Source organism: Schistocerca piceifrons, chromosome 2 (genome assembly GCF_021461385.2).
Source record: "Schistocerca piceifrons isolate TAMUIC-IGC-003096 chromosome 2, iqSchPice1.1, whole genome shotgun sequence".
Lineage (NCBI taxonomy): Eukaryota > Metazoa > Arthropoda > Insecta > Orthoptera > Acrididae > Schistocerca > Schistocerca piceifrons.
This window is the reverse complement of record NC_060139.1, coordinates 115760673-115776734: the sequence shown is the minus strand read 5'-3', so window position 1 is coordinate 115776734 and position 16062 is coordinate 115760673. Positions and strand designations below refer to the sequence as shown.

The 16062-nt window shown below is 41.3% G+C and overlaps 1 protein-coding gene across 7 annotated transcripts in view; it reads left to right on the top strand.

The window, feature by feature from the left end:
• Positions 1-16062, top strand: part of LOC124776416 (leucine-rich repeat protein SHOC-2-like) — a 189297-nt gene that overhangs the window by 111682 nt on the left and 61553 nt on the right. For 3 of the 7 annotated variants that reach the window (XM_047251403.1, XM_047251404.1, XM_047251409.1), the window contains exon 5: positions 5479-6045. In XM_047251403.1, the coding sequence (XP_047107359.1) occupies positions 5479-5712 (234 nt within the window). In that variant the 3' untranslated portion in view covers positions 5713-6045. Of the gene's footprint in view, positions 1-2964; positions 3114-5478; positions 6046-16062 lie in introns of those variants that run through there. The other 4 variants (XR_007015617.1, XM_047251405.1, XM_047251408.1 and 1 more) reach the window with 3 other exon arrangements.

Below are 16062 nucleotides of genomic sequence, written 5' to 3'. Positions count from 1 at the left end.
AGATGTATCATGAATACAAAATGTACTCTGTAGATTTTTTGATTGGTCCCTCTACTATGTCGTGTTGGGTTCTTATCAGAACTATTATTTTGCAGATGGATCTCACAACCAAATCAAGACGCATGCCTCCACCAGACTTTGGTACGGCTAAGAGTAGACTACTGTAAGAGGACAACATCTTTAGAATTTCATGTTTTATGGCCTCCCTTCTAGCATAGGCTGCATGCAAATATGTCTTGTGGCGGACCACCTCCATACGATACTTATACCCCTCCAGGTTTACTGGAGAAAACTTTAATATAGCACATCAAGAAGTTTACTAATTCGAGCTGCTGCTTATCAGACAAACATTCTGATTTTTTTCATTTTGTTGTATTCACATGCAGGGTTACAGATACCCTCTTCAGAATTTTAGTAACAGGTGCAGTATTAAGATGAACAGGGTGATGGCGTGTGTACGACACCTGAGATTGTATGAGTCTTGCTTCAACTCCTTGACAAAATTTACCATGATGTGCCTTTGTTTTAATTAAATTTAATACAACCTCTCTACCACCAACTAGCTGCTTGGAAGGTCTATCCTTGTGTTCCTTCCTCACAAAAACTCCATGCCCAATAGGGCACCTTCACCACAAGAAACCTGCAACTAACAGTTCTGTCCTCAAATATAAGCTGAACCTGCACTTGCTTATCTATGCTGTCACTTAGCACCAATAGTGCCTGATACCAAACAATTCTGCACTGATAGAGTAGGTCCTTTCATTTTTTCCATTGTGTGTTCTTCTAAGGGAACTGTCAGCAAAAACATTCTTGGTTGCACCTGCGTCAGGTATAACAATGGTCAAATTTCTCTCATAACTACGTTAATTGTGGTCTGAATTAGTTTCTTTACTGGTTCAATACACAATTTAAAGGCATCACAGAGCTCTTTCCTAATGCCTACGTCGTCATTATATTGCAACATATGTATCTGCTTGGTGGAAATAGAGCCCCCTTTCCTTCCTGTGACTGTCATCAGGAAGTACGATGTAGTTGCATCTAATTTGACACTTTATTCGTTGTTTAGGTGTGCTCACTTGTCACCTCAATGATACAAACCATGTGATTCTCAGGTCACAGCCAATTTAGAGAATGTTCTGTATAGTTCAGTTGTCAAAATTACTGTTTTGAGGTGGTGACCAATTTTGTGTAGGCCTTGCATTGTCTGCCTGTCTGTTAGCATACTCAGAATTTTGTGGCGCTGGCCAGTTTTCATGATTTTGCTGCCACTGGTTACGATAATTGGAATGCCACTGGTTCTGTGCAGTCCAATTGCGATTTGTGTGGTACCCTGCGTTGAACTGGCGGCTGTTATTCCTTGAATGTCTTTCAAAATGCCTAGAGTTCTGAGTGTTTACATGATTGTTTTAATTCAGCAGTGTGGTCTGTGGCACTGTGTCATTGCCACATCACCTGTTACTGCACCCAGGATTGATGGCGTGCGAGCTGGTGTCGACAAGCTGTGAACCACCATTCCTGTTAGCATATTTGAAAACATCTTGTATCAAACCTGTCGAATCTAGGGCCGAAAGAAAGTATTTCAAATCATTGTCTGGTTTTGTGATTAGCTTCTTAAGTATATTAATCAGCAATATTATGTTTAGAACCCACAGCAAATCTATGCGATAGGATTGTCCCAGTATCTTGTCTTATTGATATAGCGCTCAAAGTATTTTCTCAAGCTACTCTGTTTGGAGTTACAAGCTCATAGGCTAAAAACCTCCTTTATAAGATGCTCCTGACCAAAACGTACCAGGAAAGCCTTCTCAAACTCGTCATATGTAGTGTATTTATCGGCAGATGTGGCTGTTCACAGGGTCCCTTCTATGACTGTTGATATTTTTAATATCAGGAATCTGATATATCGATATTTTAAAAAAGTATCACAGTCAGACCTCGATATATCAAAAGAACTATTGATATAGTTACTGAAAAATATAATGTACCAGCCAAGAAAATATCAGCTGCACATTGTAAATATAGTGCCAGTTTTATAGCTATCTGTATTTAAGTATTGATTTATTGTTAGGTATTCTGTACATCAACAAGCTAGCAGCCTACATCAACAAGCTAGCAGCCTGCTTATCCCCCTCAGGACAGGAATTGAAAGGAAAATGATGCAGTGCAGGTTCACTCTTGTCAATAACACTTTGCTAACAATAGTAACTGCAGGTATGTGGCACAATAAATGGTGTCAGATGGGTCCGTAGTTCGGTTTCATCACATATCAGATGTGTCTGAACACTTCATGTCGACTTCCCTGTTTTTTCATTTCTGCAAACGCCAGTGACCTAGCAGTTAAAGAGTCAAAATTGCATGGTGAAGTTAAATGTTGCTGTTTCTGTTGGTAGTGCTGACTGCTGATTACCTTAGCATTTCCCCCTCCACCCATGGTGAAGGCGAATCTTGTCATTTAGATTTTTGTTCATCAGTTTCAGCTACTGGTTTTGAAGAATGCTGATGTGTAGAAATAGCACATTAGTTGTGTTAAAAATTGATTTCAATGCAACTGGTGTGCTATTTCTTCACATTGGTGTCTTGTTATTCCATTTACACCACCAACTCCTAGTGCAAATGGACTTCTTCTTTCTGCCATTTATACTTGTTTCATGCAGTCAAAGAGAAAGCTTAAGAAATAACACTCCTTCACACAATGAAAGTAAAATTATGTTCTACCATAGTTTCAAAACAACTACTTCAAACATTTATTGAAAATTGCGAAAAAAATAGGATATACAATAAAAATACCAGCACTCGATATTGCCATTTTGATATAAATATATCAGTGAAAAGCATATCACCAGTATATGTCAATATTTATTGGAAAAAGTATCAGTATATTGATAATTTACCAACACCTCTAGTCCCTTCACCCTGAATATATACTGTCACAAACTGAATTTTCTGCCTTTATAAAGAAAACAGGGTGTGGGGATTTCTTTTCAGGTAAATATGCCTGAAACTGTCGGTGCTTCAATAACCTTTCTTCAAGAAGTAGTGAAACTAAAGTGGATGCTTCCCCCACCTATTCATTCATACTCTTGATGGGGAGTCATTGGTGCTGAATCATTCAGGTAAGTTTGGTGGTAAGGATCAACCGATTCATACATTTTAGGAACGTAATTTGGTGCGGGGGTACCATAACCTTGCAGTGTAAGTCATTGACAAGTGTTCACTCCACTCAGGAATGTCACGCTTCACACATGCTTTGTATCTGCTGGATTATTTTGAATGGTTTCACCCACAGCACCCGAACCAAGTGTTGCCTCTGCATTAATTCGCTGTGCAATATCTTTCCACTCTGTATTTAACTTTTCATTAACCTCTTTGTTCTTCTCTTCCAACCATTTAGTGAATTTGTAGTAGAATTTTTGATCTTTGGCTTCTAAGCACTAACGTACCACTTCTTCAGTGTCAAGTACTAAACTCTCAACTCTCTGAGAGAATTGGTGCACAGTGGTTACAGCGCTTGACTGCAGTGTCTGCAGTTACTGTACATTTGTTGTTGTCTTCTTTACTGCCTCTGGAACGCCTTCGTAAGTTTTCCTAAGTACCGAAATTTTGGTAGAAATACTTGACAAATGGGAAATCAATGTGAGTAGCTAATTCCATATTGTACTCAGTAAGAGTGGTATTGATTTGAGCGGCGGACTGTTTGTCACGCTTGTTCATATCTATCATATGCATATCAGTCATATGCATTGACAGTTCTCAGTCACATTTGTCAAGGGTAATATTAATCTGCACAGAAATTGGTATGGTCGCTTATTTATCAGTACTGCATTTTCTTAAATACCGTTGTGAATGGATATGCTTTTTTACTTATTTCAGGAATTTCCTTTCAGAAATGACTGGGTTCAGTTCCTCTGTTGCCCAATTGGCGTTACTACCAGCATCGGGATCAAATTCAATATTCATTCGATTTCCAGGATGCATTTAGCTGTGAGCCAAAGCCTTCTTCAGAAAAGAAGACACACCTACATTCACACAAGCAAGCACACCTCAGACGCACATGACAGCCATCCCCAGCAGCTTGGACCGGAATGCCAATGGCATTCCAGTGACATTCCATACTGAGCTGCCAGAGATGAGAGTCATATGTGCTTGTGGTCTGCTTCCTTGAGTGAAAGTGTGTGTGTGTGTGTGTGTGTGTGTGTGTGTGTGTGTGTGTGTGTGTTTTCTTTTCTGAAAAAGGCTTTGGCCAAAAGCTAAATGTGTACCATTCTTTTTGTTGTGCCTGCCTGCAACTGAATTTGTCATGTTTGGGTGTCTCTGTGGCTGTTTGTGTGAATGTGTGTATCTTCTTCTAGAAAAGAGCCAGAGAGATGAAAAACTAGTGAACACTGCTTTCTGTTGTGAATGTCTATTTGCCACACATCAATCTGCTATACGTGGGTGATTGCCTTTCCATTATTTTAAGTAAAATTAGTTTATAGGCTTTTAAAAGATTTTTCCAATTTCGCATTTGTTCTGATCCTCTAGGCTCTTTTCTGTAATATGAAAAACCATTTCATATTATTTTGCCTGTGGTGACACTGGGTTCCACCCTCTCCCTTCTCTCATCGTCATACAACACAAACATAAACACTACACTACTCACACATCTAGAAACTATAAATACACATAAGACAACTCTCACAGAGACAAAAGTGTGTGGAGGAAGAGCACTCTTTCCAACATGTGGCTGGACCCAACCTGCAGGATATCCCAGCCAACAATACCATATGCCATATATATCTTTTACCGTGTAGGTAGATTATAATTTAATGAAATGTACCAGCAGTGTATTATTTATACTCATGGCTGTGTGTAAGGTGTGCTATTTTGTTAACTTGATTATTGTTTGAGCTGTATAGTCATTCTGCAGATCTTTCCTGTCAAGGAATTCTACCAAACTTTGGATTAATGAATGCTTGCTCTTTTTTTTTTCTTTTCTTTAATTGGTGTAGTGAACAGTAGTCTTTCTGGCAAACATATACCTAAGGTGAGACTTTTTGTAAATGAACATTGCAAATATTGTTGGAAACTGGTTGCTTCAAAAGTTACATCAATTAAAAGTGTTGATCGTAGTATGATTTAAAGTAATCAAATAACTAGCTCAGTGAGGCTGTCCACTAAGAATTTGAAAAGTGCTATGTGATTCATTTCCACAAAAGGAAAACTTACATTGTGATGATTATACAGTTGAAGTGATAAAAGGAGCAGGTAAATTTTGATTATGGTAGGTGTGTTACAATTATTTCTCTCAAGATGTGTACTAAGAAAAGATACAGGAGAAAAAAAGGTGTAGGCATGTATGCTTCTCAAAAACGTGCATTTAGTGCATCCAGTTAATTTATTTTATGAAATTATCATTCTAATGTAGCACTAAACGTCAGTGGAGCAATAAATGTGTGTTTTATGTACAATAAAGATTTACTACTATTACTTTGTTTTCAGAAATTCCCAAATCTATGGGCTACTAAAACTGATATTATGAATTCAGAAGACTTAAACCAAACTTCAGAAAGTGAATCAGAAGACTGGGAGAACTCTGTTGCATCTAGTGAAATTGATAGTACAGATGCCAGTCATAATGATGAAGAGAGTGATGATGAAGATCAATATGAACCAGCTGCTTTTATAACCGAGACATTACCTGGGTTGTGCAAATTTCTTGGCTCAGGAATCTAAGGTACAATATGTTATATTTCCTGTAAGCGTGCATATGCCATTAATGTCTGAATATCAGTTATATGACTGGAAAAAAGCTTGTAAAATAAGTGTTCAATGTGAAAGACAAAGTGGAAGTTACAGTTAAGTACTGAGTCTCAACTAAGTGTGGGATACATCTGTGAAAAACATTTGGTACCATGTATCAATTTTTTAGTACTACGGTGGATGAACAGCAACATTATTATTAGCTACTAAGTTAGTTTAGATTGAAATATTCGATGTAACATATTTGGCAAGATCTGGATTAATGTAGTTTTTAATTTAAGTATTAAATAACCTTGTGGATGAAAATTATTTTCATACTTATTTTTCACTAGATTAGATTTTAGATTAGATTAGATTTACTTTCATTCCAATTGATCCGTAGTGAGGAGGTCCTCCTGGATGTGGAACATGTCAGAAAAACAACAATACATGACAAATATTTACAACTAAAACAAATAAACAAATGTACCATTCCACAGGTCCCAAGTGGAATGATCGTCATTTTTAATGAACACTAAGAGTCATTTTACAAATACTATTGCACTGAATTTAAAATAAAAAACGTTTTTTATTTATTTATAAGGTAATAAACATGTAATACAACTACTGTAATACTTATTTACAATGAACACATTACTGCACTGAAATGGTGCAGAAGTTAGATTATACTTACACACACACACACACACACACACACACACACACACACACACACACAAATTTTCATTGAACACATTACTGCACTGAAATTGTGCAGAAGTTATGTTGTACTTATATACATATCAGTTGGTTTTACTATTATAAGCTTGTAAATGTCTATCAATAATCATGCAAAGTAATTTAAAGTGGAACAAAAGGGAAAACTTGTATGTGGTGGGAAGTTACAAGCAGTAAGTCATATACATATATTGTTCATGGTACAGAAGGTTTAATTGAGCGATATAACGATATATGGCTGGTAAGTTGCAGCATAATGGACGGGCCAGACTGGTAAGTAAGAGGCATGCAGTCAATGGGGTTGGAATGAGGCTGGAGGGACAGAGGTAAGTATCTGGTTGGCCAGTGGTTGGAACAAAAATAATCAATTTTTGAAAATATGATCTAATTGGATATATATATATATATATATATATAAAAACAAAGGTGATGTGACTTACCAAATGAAAGTGGTCTTTAAATATGTCTGCTTGTGTCTGTATATGTGTGGATGGATATGTGTTTGTGTGCGAGTGTATACCCGTCCTTTTCCCCCTAAGGTAAGTCTTTCCGCTCCCGGGATTGCAATGACTCCTTACCCTCTCCCTTAAAACCCACATCCTTTTGTCTTTCCCTCTCCTTCCCTCTTTCCAGATGAGGCAACAGTTTGTTGCGAAAGCTTGAATTTTGTGTGTATGTTTGTGTTTGTTTGTGTGTCTGTCGACCTGCCAGCACTTTCATTTGGTAAGTCACATCATCTTTGTTTTTAGATATATATTTCCTACGTGGAATGTTTCCCTCACACCAACAACCTGACAACAGCTTTCGCATCCCGCAACTACCCTCCCGACCTGGTACAGAAGCAAATAACCAGAGCCACTTCCTCATCCCCTCAAACCCAGAATCCCCCACAGAAGAACCACAAAAGTGCCCCACTTATGACAGGATACTTTCTGGGACTGGACCAGACTCTGAATGTGGCTCTCCAGCAGGGATACGATTTCCTCAAATCCTGCCCTGAAATGAGATCCATCCTTCATGAAATCCTCCCCACTCCACCAAGAGTGTCTTTCCGCCATTCACCTAACCTTCGTAACCTGTTAGTTCATCCCTATGAAATCCCCAAACCACCTTCCCTACCCTCTGGCTCCTATCCTTGTAACCGCCCCTGGTGTAAAACCTGTCCCATGCACCCTCCCACCACCACCTACTCCAGTCCTGTAACCCGGAAGGTGTACACGATCAAAGGCAGAGCCACATGTGAAAGCACCCACGTGATTTACCAACTGACCTGCCTACACTGTGACGCATTCTATGTGGAAATGACCAGCAACAAACTGTCCATTCGCATGAATGGACACAGGCAGACAGTGTTTGTTGGTAATGAGGATCACCCTGTGGCTAAACATGCCTTGGTGCACAGCCAGCACATCTTGGCACAGTGTTACACCGTCCGGGTTATTTGGATACTTCCCACTAACACCAACCTGTCAGAACTCCGGAGATGCGAAATTGCTCTTCAATATATCCTCTCTTCCCGTTATCCACCAGGCCTCAATCTCCGCTAATTTCAAGTTACCGCCACTCATACCTCACCTGTCATTCAACAACATCTTTGCCTCTGCACTTCCGCCTCGACTGACATCTCTGCCCAAACTCTTTTTCTTTAAATATGTCTGCTTGTGTCTGTATATGTGTGGATGGATATATGTGTGTGTGTGCGAGTGTATACCCGTCCTTTTTCCCCCTAAGGTAAGTCTTTCCGCTCCCGGGATTGGAATGACTCCTTACCCTCTCCCTTAAAACCCACATCCTTTCGTCTTTCCCTCTCCTTCCCTCTTTCCTGATGAGGCAACAGTTTGTTGCGAAAGCTTGAATTTTGTGTGTATGTATATGTCTGTTTGTGTTTCTATCGACCTGCCAGCGCTTTCGTATGGTAAGTCACATCATCTTTGTTTTTAAATATATTTTTCCCGCGTGGAATGTTTCCCTCTATTATATTGATATCATTAATTTGAACCCAACAATTACGTTTGTTATTGTCACTGTTGCATTTCGAAATCTTTTCTGTCGTCTTATTTTCTCTTTCTGTTTTTGCCAGTAGTTTCACTTTGTATTCACCTTCTCCTTTTTACCGTAATCTGCTATACAATTTTATTCCGCCTATATATACTCAATAGTACGTAACCCACTTCCAAACCATAAACAAAAAAATTTTTTTGCCGCTTTCAACACTACCGCCGCTATAAAATCCGCCATTTCTAGTTCACAAACAGTTCCTTTCACCTTTTAAACAACCCTTTCTACTAATTCTAATAACTTTCGCTTTATTTCCATTTCCGTTTTTCCCACATCACTGATAATTTTTAGCCGCTTCCCACAGGTTTTAACGTCATTATTTCTTCGTCAGACAATTGTTAGCCTCATTTTCATAATCTGCCACCACAAAACCACTCCTTTTAATATATTACACGCAGTTTTTTCGAAATTTTCCCGAATTTCTCCGTCCTCTAACGTGTTTTGGCGGCAACACAACCACCTAACCTTTGCGCACATCGTTGTCTACCAACCCAAGTCCAACATAGCCCAGCTGTAACCAACACCTTTTCACCTTTTTTCACACCAGATCTCCATTTACTTTCCAGTCCACCTTTATCCCTCCCCATATATTTTTATTTTCATTTTCATTTCCTCATCTTACACTTTCCACCTTCTAATACCATGTCACCCTCACAACACCCCCACAACGACCCCATTATGTTTTATTTACATTCCCTCCGCAAACATGCCTTCGCCCTAGCCAGATTACGCTCCCATATTCTATTTTCTCAGGCTTGTCTGACATTTGGCATTACCCCCAAAGGCCTCACACTTAAAGTTCCCATCTCTGGCTGCAACCCTTCTTTCCATCAGTCCCTATACCAGTTCCAAACTGAACAATCCATTGCCCTCACCCACCTAATCCTTCACCTACACATCAACTCAGCCAATGAACACACCCGTCAACTCCTATCCTTGATAAAAGTCCTTAATCTTTCCTCTCCCACATCCACACCGGCTGTTCAGAGCATCCTCCTACAGGCCAACCGTAAATTAGAACAGCATGCCACCCTCCACCCAAAAAACTATCCAATCTCCTGGTTTCCCACCTCCGGAAAGGCAACTCACTCACCCTTCACAACCTTTCCAGCAAACCTCAACCTCCTCTCATTACACACAAACCCAGTCTCTCCCATCTACTCAATCTCCCACTTCCAGCTCCACTCCCTCCAAAACCTCAAAATTCCAATCAACACAATCTGGAACCACAACACCCTAATTCAGTAGTTAACCCTTCCTCCAAACCTCTCTCCCAATCCGAAACCTCTATCCTATCCAAAGGCCTCACCTTCAGCCCTACTCCCAGATTCAACCAAACAGCCCTCGTCACAGATTTACTGTCCTACACTCGTACTCTCTGCTGGAAATATCACTTTGCCACGAAGAAAAATGATCCTAATCCTACTCCTAATGATCCAACTCCCCAAGACACCATCCAAATTGAACCCTGCCTGGAACAGTTCCGTCCTCCGTCGCAGCGGGACCCACCTCCTCTTCCTCAAAATCACCCTCTCCAAACCTTCCAGGAATTTCTGACTTCCAGCCTTGCATCTCAATCCTTCTTAAAAAACCTTAATCCTACTCCCAACATCACCACTGCTGAAGCCCAGGCTATCCGTGATCTGAAGGCTGACCGATCCATCGTCATTCTTCCGGCGGACAAGGGTTCCACGACCATGGTACTTGATCGTCGGGAGTATGTGGCTGAGGGATTGCGTCAGCTTTCAGACAACACCACATACAAAGTTTGCCAAGGTAACCCCATTCCCGATGTCCAGGCGGAGCTTCAAGGAATCCTCAGAACCTTAGGCCCCCTGCAAAACCTTTCACCTGACTCCATCAACCTCCTGACCCCACCAGCACCCCGCACCCCTACCTTCTACCTTCTTCCTAAAATCCACAAACCCAATCATCCCGGCCGCCCCATTGTAGCTGGTTACCAAGCCCCCACAGAACGTATCTCTGCCTACGTAGATCAACACCTTCAACCCATTACATGCAGTCTCCCATCCTTCAATCCTTCATCAAAGACACCAACCACTTTCTCGAACGCCTGGAATCCTTACCCAATGTGTTACCCCCGCAAACCATCCTTGTAACCATTGATGCCACTTGCTTATACACAAATATTCCGCACGTCCAGGGCCTCGCTGCGATGGAGCATTTCCTTTCACGCCGATCACCTGCCACCCTACCTAAAACCTCTTTCCTCATCACCTTAGCCAGCTTCATCCTGACCCACAACTTCTTCACTTTTGAAGGCCAGACATACCAACACTTAAAGGGAACAGCCATGGGTACCAGGATGGCCCCCTTGTACGCCAGCCTATTCATGGGTCGCTTAGAGGAAGCTTTCTTGGTTACCCAGGCCTGCCAACCCAAAGTTTGGTACAGATTTATTGATGACATCTTCATGATCTGGACTCACAGTGAAGAAGAACTCCAGAATTTCCTCTCCAACCTCAACTCCTTTGGTTCCATCAGATTCACCTGGTCCTACTCCAAATCCCATGCCACTTTCCTTGAAGTTGACCTCCGCCTGTCCAATGGCCAGCTTCACACGTCCGTCCACATCAGACCCACCAACAAGCAACAGTACCTCCATTATGACAGCTGCCACCCATTCCACATCAAACGGTCCCTTCCCTACAGCCTAGGTCTTCGTGGCAAACGAATCTGCTCCAGTCCGGAATCCCTGAACCATTACACCAACAACCTGACAGCAGCTTTCGCATCCTGCAACTACCCTCCCGACCTGGTACAGAAGCAAATAACCAGAGCCACTTCCTCATCCCCTCAAACCCAGAATCCCCCACAGAAGAACCACAAAAGTGCCCCACTTATGACAGGATACTTTCTGGGACTGGACCAGACTCTGAATGTGGCTCTCCAGCAGGGATACGACTTCCTCAAATCCTGCCCTGAAATGAGATCCATCCTTCATGAAATCCTCCCCACTCCACCAAGAGTGTCTTTCCGCCGTCCACCTAACCTTCGTAACCTGTTAGTTCATCCCTATGAAATCCCCAAACCACCTTCCCTAACCTCTGGCTCCTATCCTTTTAACCGCCCCCGGTGTAAAACCTGTCCCATGCACCCTCCCACCACCACCTACTCCAGTCCTGTAACCCGGAAGATGTACACGATCAAAGGCAGAGCCACATGTGAAAGCACCCACGTGATTTACCAACTGACCTGCCTACACTGTGATGCATTCAATGTGGGAATGACCAGCAACAAACTGTCCATTCGCATGAATGGACACAGGTAGACAGTGTTTGTTGGTAATGGGGATCACCCTGTGGCTAAACATGCCTTGGTGCACGGCCAGCACATCTTGGCACAGTGTTACACCGTCCATGTTATCTGGATACTTCCCACTAACACCAGCCTATCCGAACTCCGGAGATGGGAACTTGCTCTTCAATATATCCTCTCTTCCCATTATCCACCAGGCCTCAATCTCCGCTAATTTCAAGTTACCGCCACTCATACCTCACCTGTCATTCAACAACATCTTTGCCTCTGCACTTCCGCCTCGACTGACATCTCTGCCCAAACTCTTTTTCTTTAAATATGTCTGCTTGTGTCTGTATATGTGTGGATGGATATGCGTGTGTGTGCGAGTGTATACCCGTCCTTTTTCCCCCTAAGGTAAGTCTTTCCGCTCCCGGGATTGGAATGACTCCTTACCCTCTCCCTTAAAACCCACTTCCTTTCGTCTTCCCCTCTCCTTCCTTCTTTCCTGATGAGGCAACAGTTTGTTGCGAAAGCTTGAATTTTGTGTGTATGTTTGTGTGTCTATCGACCTGCCAGCGCTTTCGTTCGGTAAGTCACCTCACCTTTGTTTTTATATATAATTTTTCCCACGTGGAATGTTTCCTTCTATTATATATATATATAAAACAAAGATGATGAGACTTACCAAACAAAAGCGCTGGCAGGTCGATAGACACACAAACAAACACAAACATACACACAAAATTCAAGCTTTCGCAACAAACGGTTGCTTCATCAGGAAAGAGGGAAAGACGAAAGGATGTGGGTTTTAAGGGAGAGGGTAAGGAGTCATTCCAATCCCGGGAGCGGAAAGACTTATCTTAGGGGGAAAAAAGGACAGGTATACACTCGCACACACACACATATCCATTCACACATACACAGACACACGCAGACATTTGTAAAGGCAAAGAGTTTGGGCCCAAACCTGCAAATTTCAGTATCTCTTTACATGTGTGTTCTCCTGCCTCGTCTTGGTGAGTAGATTTTTTTATCTATCCATTTACATTATATTGTCCATAATTGATTATTTTCATTTTTAGAAATAATATTCAGTTACTACTGCTGAAACACATTTGGGATATATGAAAACCTGTATAGAATTTGGAATGGTGGATGCAATAACTTTTCTGACTATGTATGTACACTACTTATGTACTATGTGTATGTAATTTGTTTGCTGTTTGTATATGTTTGTCAATTTATTATGTGTATGTGTTGTTATGTGTTGCGTGTAATCAAATGACAAATCCTATATCACATGTGTGATCTATTGGATGCTAAATAAATAAATAAATGTCTGTCATATGCGATGGTTGAGGCAGGAGCAGGCAGAGCTGGTATCAAGGTCTATTGATTGCTGTTCTTGAATTGGTTAGGTGGTAAGAGCTTGGGTGACCTATGAGCTATGTACGTGAGTGTTGGTGCAGGATGCATCTAGACTGGACTTGTTAATGTATATTAATTTTGAGTTTACATAGACTTTTGATACTGAAGATTGTTGTTGGGGAATTGGGATTCACACAGCTTTGAGTGAAATATTACATGTTGGGATTTTGTTCCGATTAACCTTCTGGTGCACTGCACAATGCCATTGGCACGAGTTAAATGTTGCCTGTGCACACTATGCTTGCTTTGGCTGCACTGATACTTCATACCATACTGGTCTTTGTTTCCCTGTAAGTATTAGCCTCTGTAAGGCCACAATTCAATTTTCTTGAGACAAATAAAACAGAGATTGAATAATTACATCATTCCTTGTCCTAACAGACTGTCCCTATATCATTTTACTTAATATTTCACATTTATTTAAGTTTTGCAATTTATTTTATTGACAGTTCCTTTGGCTGGACTTTCATGATTAGGAGGATTTCATTAGGGCAAAATGCAACAGTGTATTATCATACTCCTAGACTAGTAGGGAAGCTATTAAATTGATACTTGGTTGTGTGATTGCCATCTGGTGGTTGGGAAGTAACAATGTAGTTTCACTGAATTATTAACTTTACTTAAGAATTTTGTTACTGTAAACCATCCCAGTACACTGCAATGAGTTAAAATGAGACAGATTATTTTGAAAGACAATGAGTTTCTTGGATAGCTAATTTTATGAATAGCTGGGCACCTAAAGACTAGAATTTTGTGAGCCGTAACAAATATATCATTGAGTGGTTGCTGTATAGTATATGACTGCTATATACTGTATGAATTTATAAACAAAACTTTATCCTGTACTAATGTGAGTCTCAAGTCATGATGCTTAGTTAATAATTTTATATAAAAGGTTAAGTGCTCAGTTCACAACTAATCAAAGAAAACACATAATGACACAACAAGAGAAAATTAAGAAAGTGTTGACTAGATAAAATATTAGTACTACATTCCTTATGTTTATCAATACCTTAGGGTTAACTACAAATAAGATTTTTCCCAGTATATAATTCATTGTGACCCTGTGAAATAATTGACCAAATATTGTATCACTACAGGCACGATCATCTTCTAGTAGTAAGAAGGAAATCTATAAAATAATCACAATGATACAGACCTTCTAGTTACTATGTTTGTAATTGAAAAAAAAAATCATAATGGGACCTTGTTAAAAAGAGAGACAAGGCAAGCATCTGTTTTATTTATTTATTCATTCATTCATCCGTAGTCTGACCACCCTCTTGTTCCCCAAGGTTGATTTATTAATTTTGAAGTAAGTTACTAATTTGGGCAGCTGGTCACATTGCCACTCCCAGTCCCAGTCTCTTGCCACAACGATCGTATCGCTGTGGAAGACCCAGGTCCAAAACGTGCCCATCCCACCCACCCAGCATGTCCTATTCCAGTCCTGTCACAGGTTTATTCTATTCCATCAGTGGCTGGGCCACCAGTGAAAGCAGTCATGGCATTCACCAGCTCTGCTGCAATCGTTGCACACCTTTTTATATTTGTATGACTACCAACCAGCTGTCCACCAGGATGAACAGCCACCACCAAACTGTGGCCAAGAGCACTGTAGATCACCCTGCAGCACAACGCGCAGCTGAACATAAAACATTTGATTTCAGTGACTGCTTCACTACCTGAGCCATCTGGATCCTTCCCTCCACCACCAGCTTTTCTGAACTGTGCAGATGGAAGTTATCCTTACAACACAGTCTCCACTCCCATAACTATCCCGCCCTCAACCTACGGTAACGTACTGTCCCCACACCCTCCCCTGTCCTATCATTCCTCCCCATTCTCATCTCCCACCCTGTTTATTTGCAGCTATCTGCCAATCTTTCCCCACTCCTCTCCTTTTCTGCTCCTTTTTCCCCCACTTCCATGCCCCACAACCTCCTGACGCTGCGCCTGTTGGTGGTCTAGTTCCTGCACACTCCACCAGATAGCATTCGTCTCTCACCCCACCCATACACTACTACCCCTTCTCCTTCCCTGTTCCACCTCCAGATTGCTGCTTGCATCCCACATGATAGTTTCGTTCTGGCTGGAGATGCGGGAGTTGGTGGTCATTACGAAAAAGCAGTTACATATTTGTGCTGCTTAGGTAAAATGTCAGAAACTAACGCATTAAAAACGGAAGCAGGAGTGCAGTCTCTCTTGTACAACACCAAATCTATAATTACTCTGGGCCTCTCCAGTAATCAGGGCAGCAGATGGTTAAAACCCTGGCTTTGGGGTCATACTGGTTCCACTCTGAGGGACTCCAGCACTCGTTGCACACAGATCCCAAATGGCATTGTGACTCACGGGCAGTTGGAAAAAATGCATTCCAGAGGCAGACGAGCAACAGTGCGGATGAAGGCAGAGCCTGATGCACTGTGAGGAGCTGCCGCCGGATGGTAAGCAGTGGTTTCCCAGCCTCAGCACAGAGGCTGGGTATGGGACTGGTCCTATAGGCACCTGTGGTCAGTCGGAGCCCCTCGTGATGGACAGGGTCAGTGATCAGTGTTGTCGTAACTGCCGTCTGCTTCACATCTGCTGTACAGCGAGCTACATTAATTTAAGTATTATCTGTATTTTTCTTACTTGTCACTTCTTCTTCCATGTGTTTTTGCTTTTAGGAATCTTTAATTTTCGAGTACTAGTAATAGTGTTCCATTGATTTTGTGTTTGTTTTGAATACAGTCAGAGAGAGTCCCTTTAATCAGGTGTGGTGCCTTAGTGCTAGTGTTTGTTTTGAATACAGTCCAGAGACAGGTAGTGCCTATTTTCATTGTTTTCAACAAGAAGTGCCTAGTAACCACAGTTTAG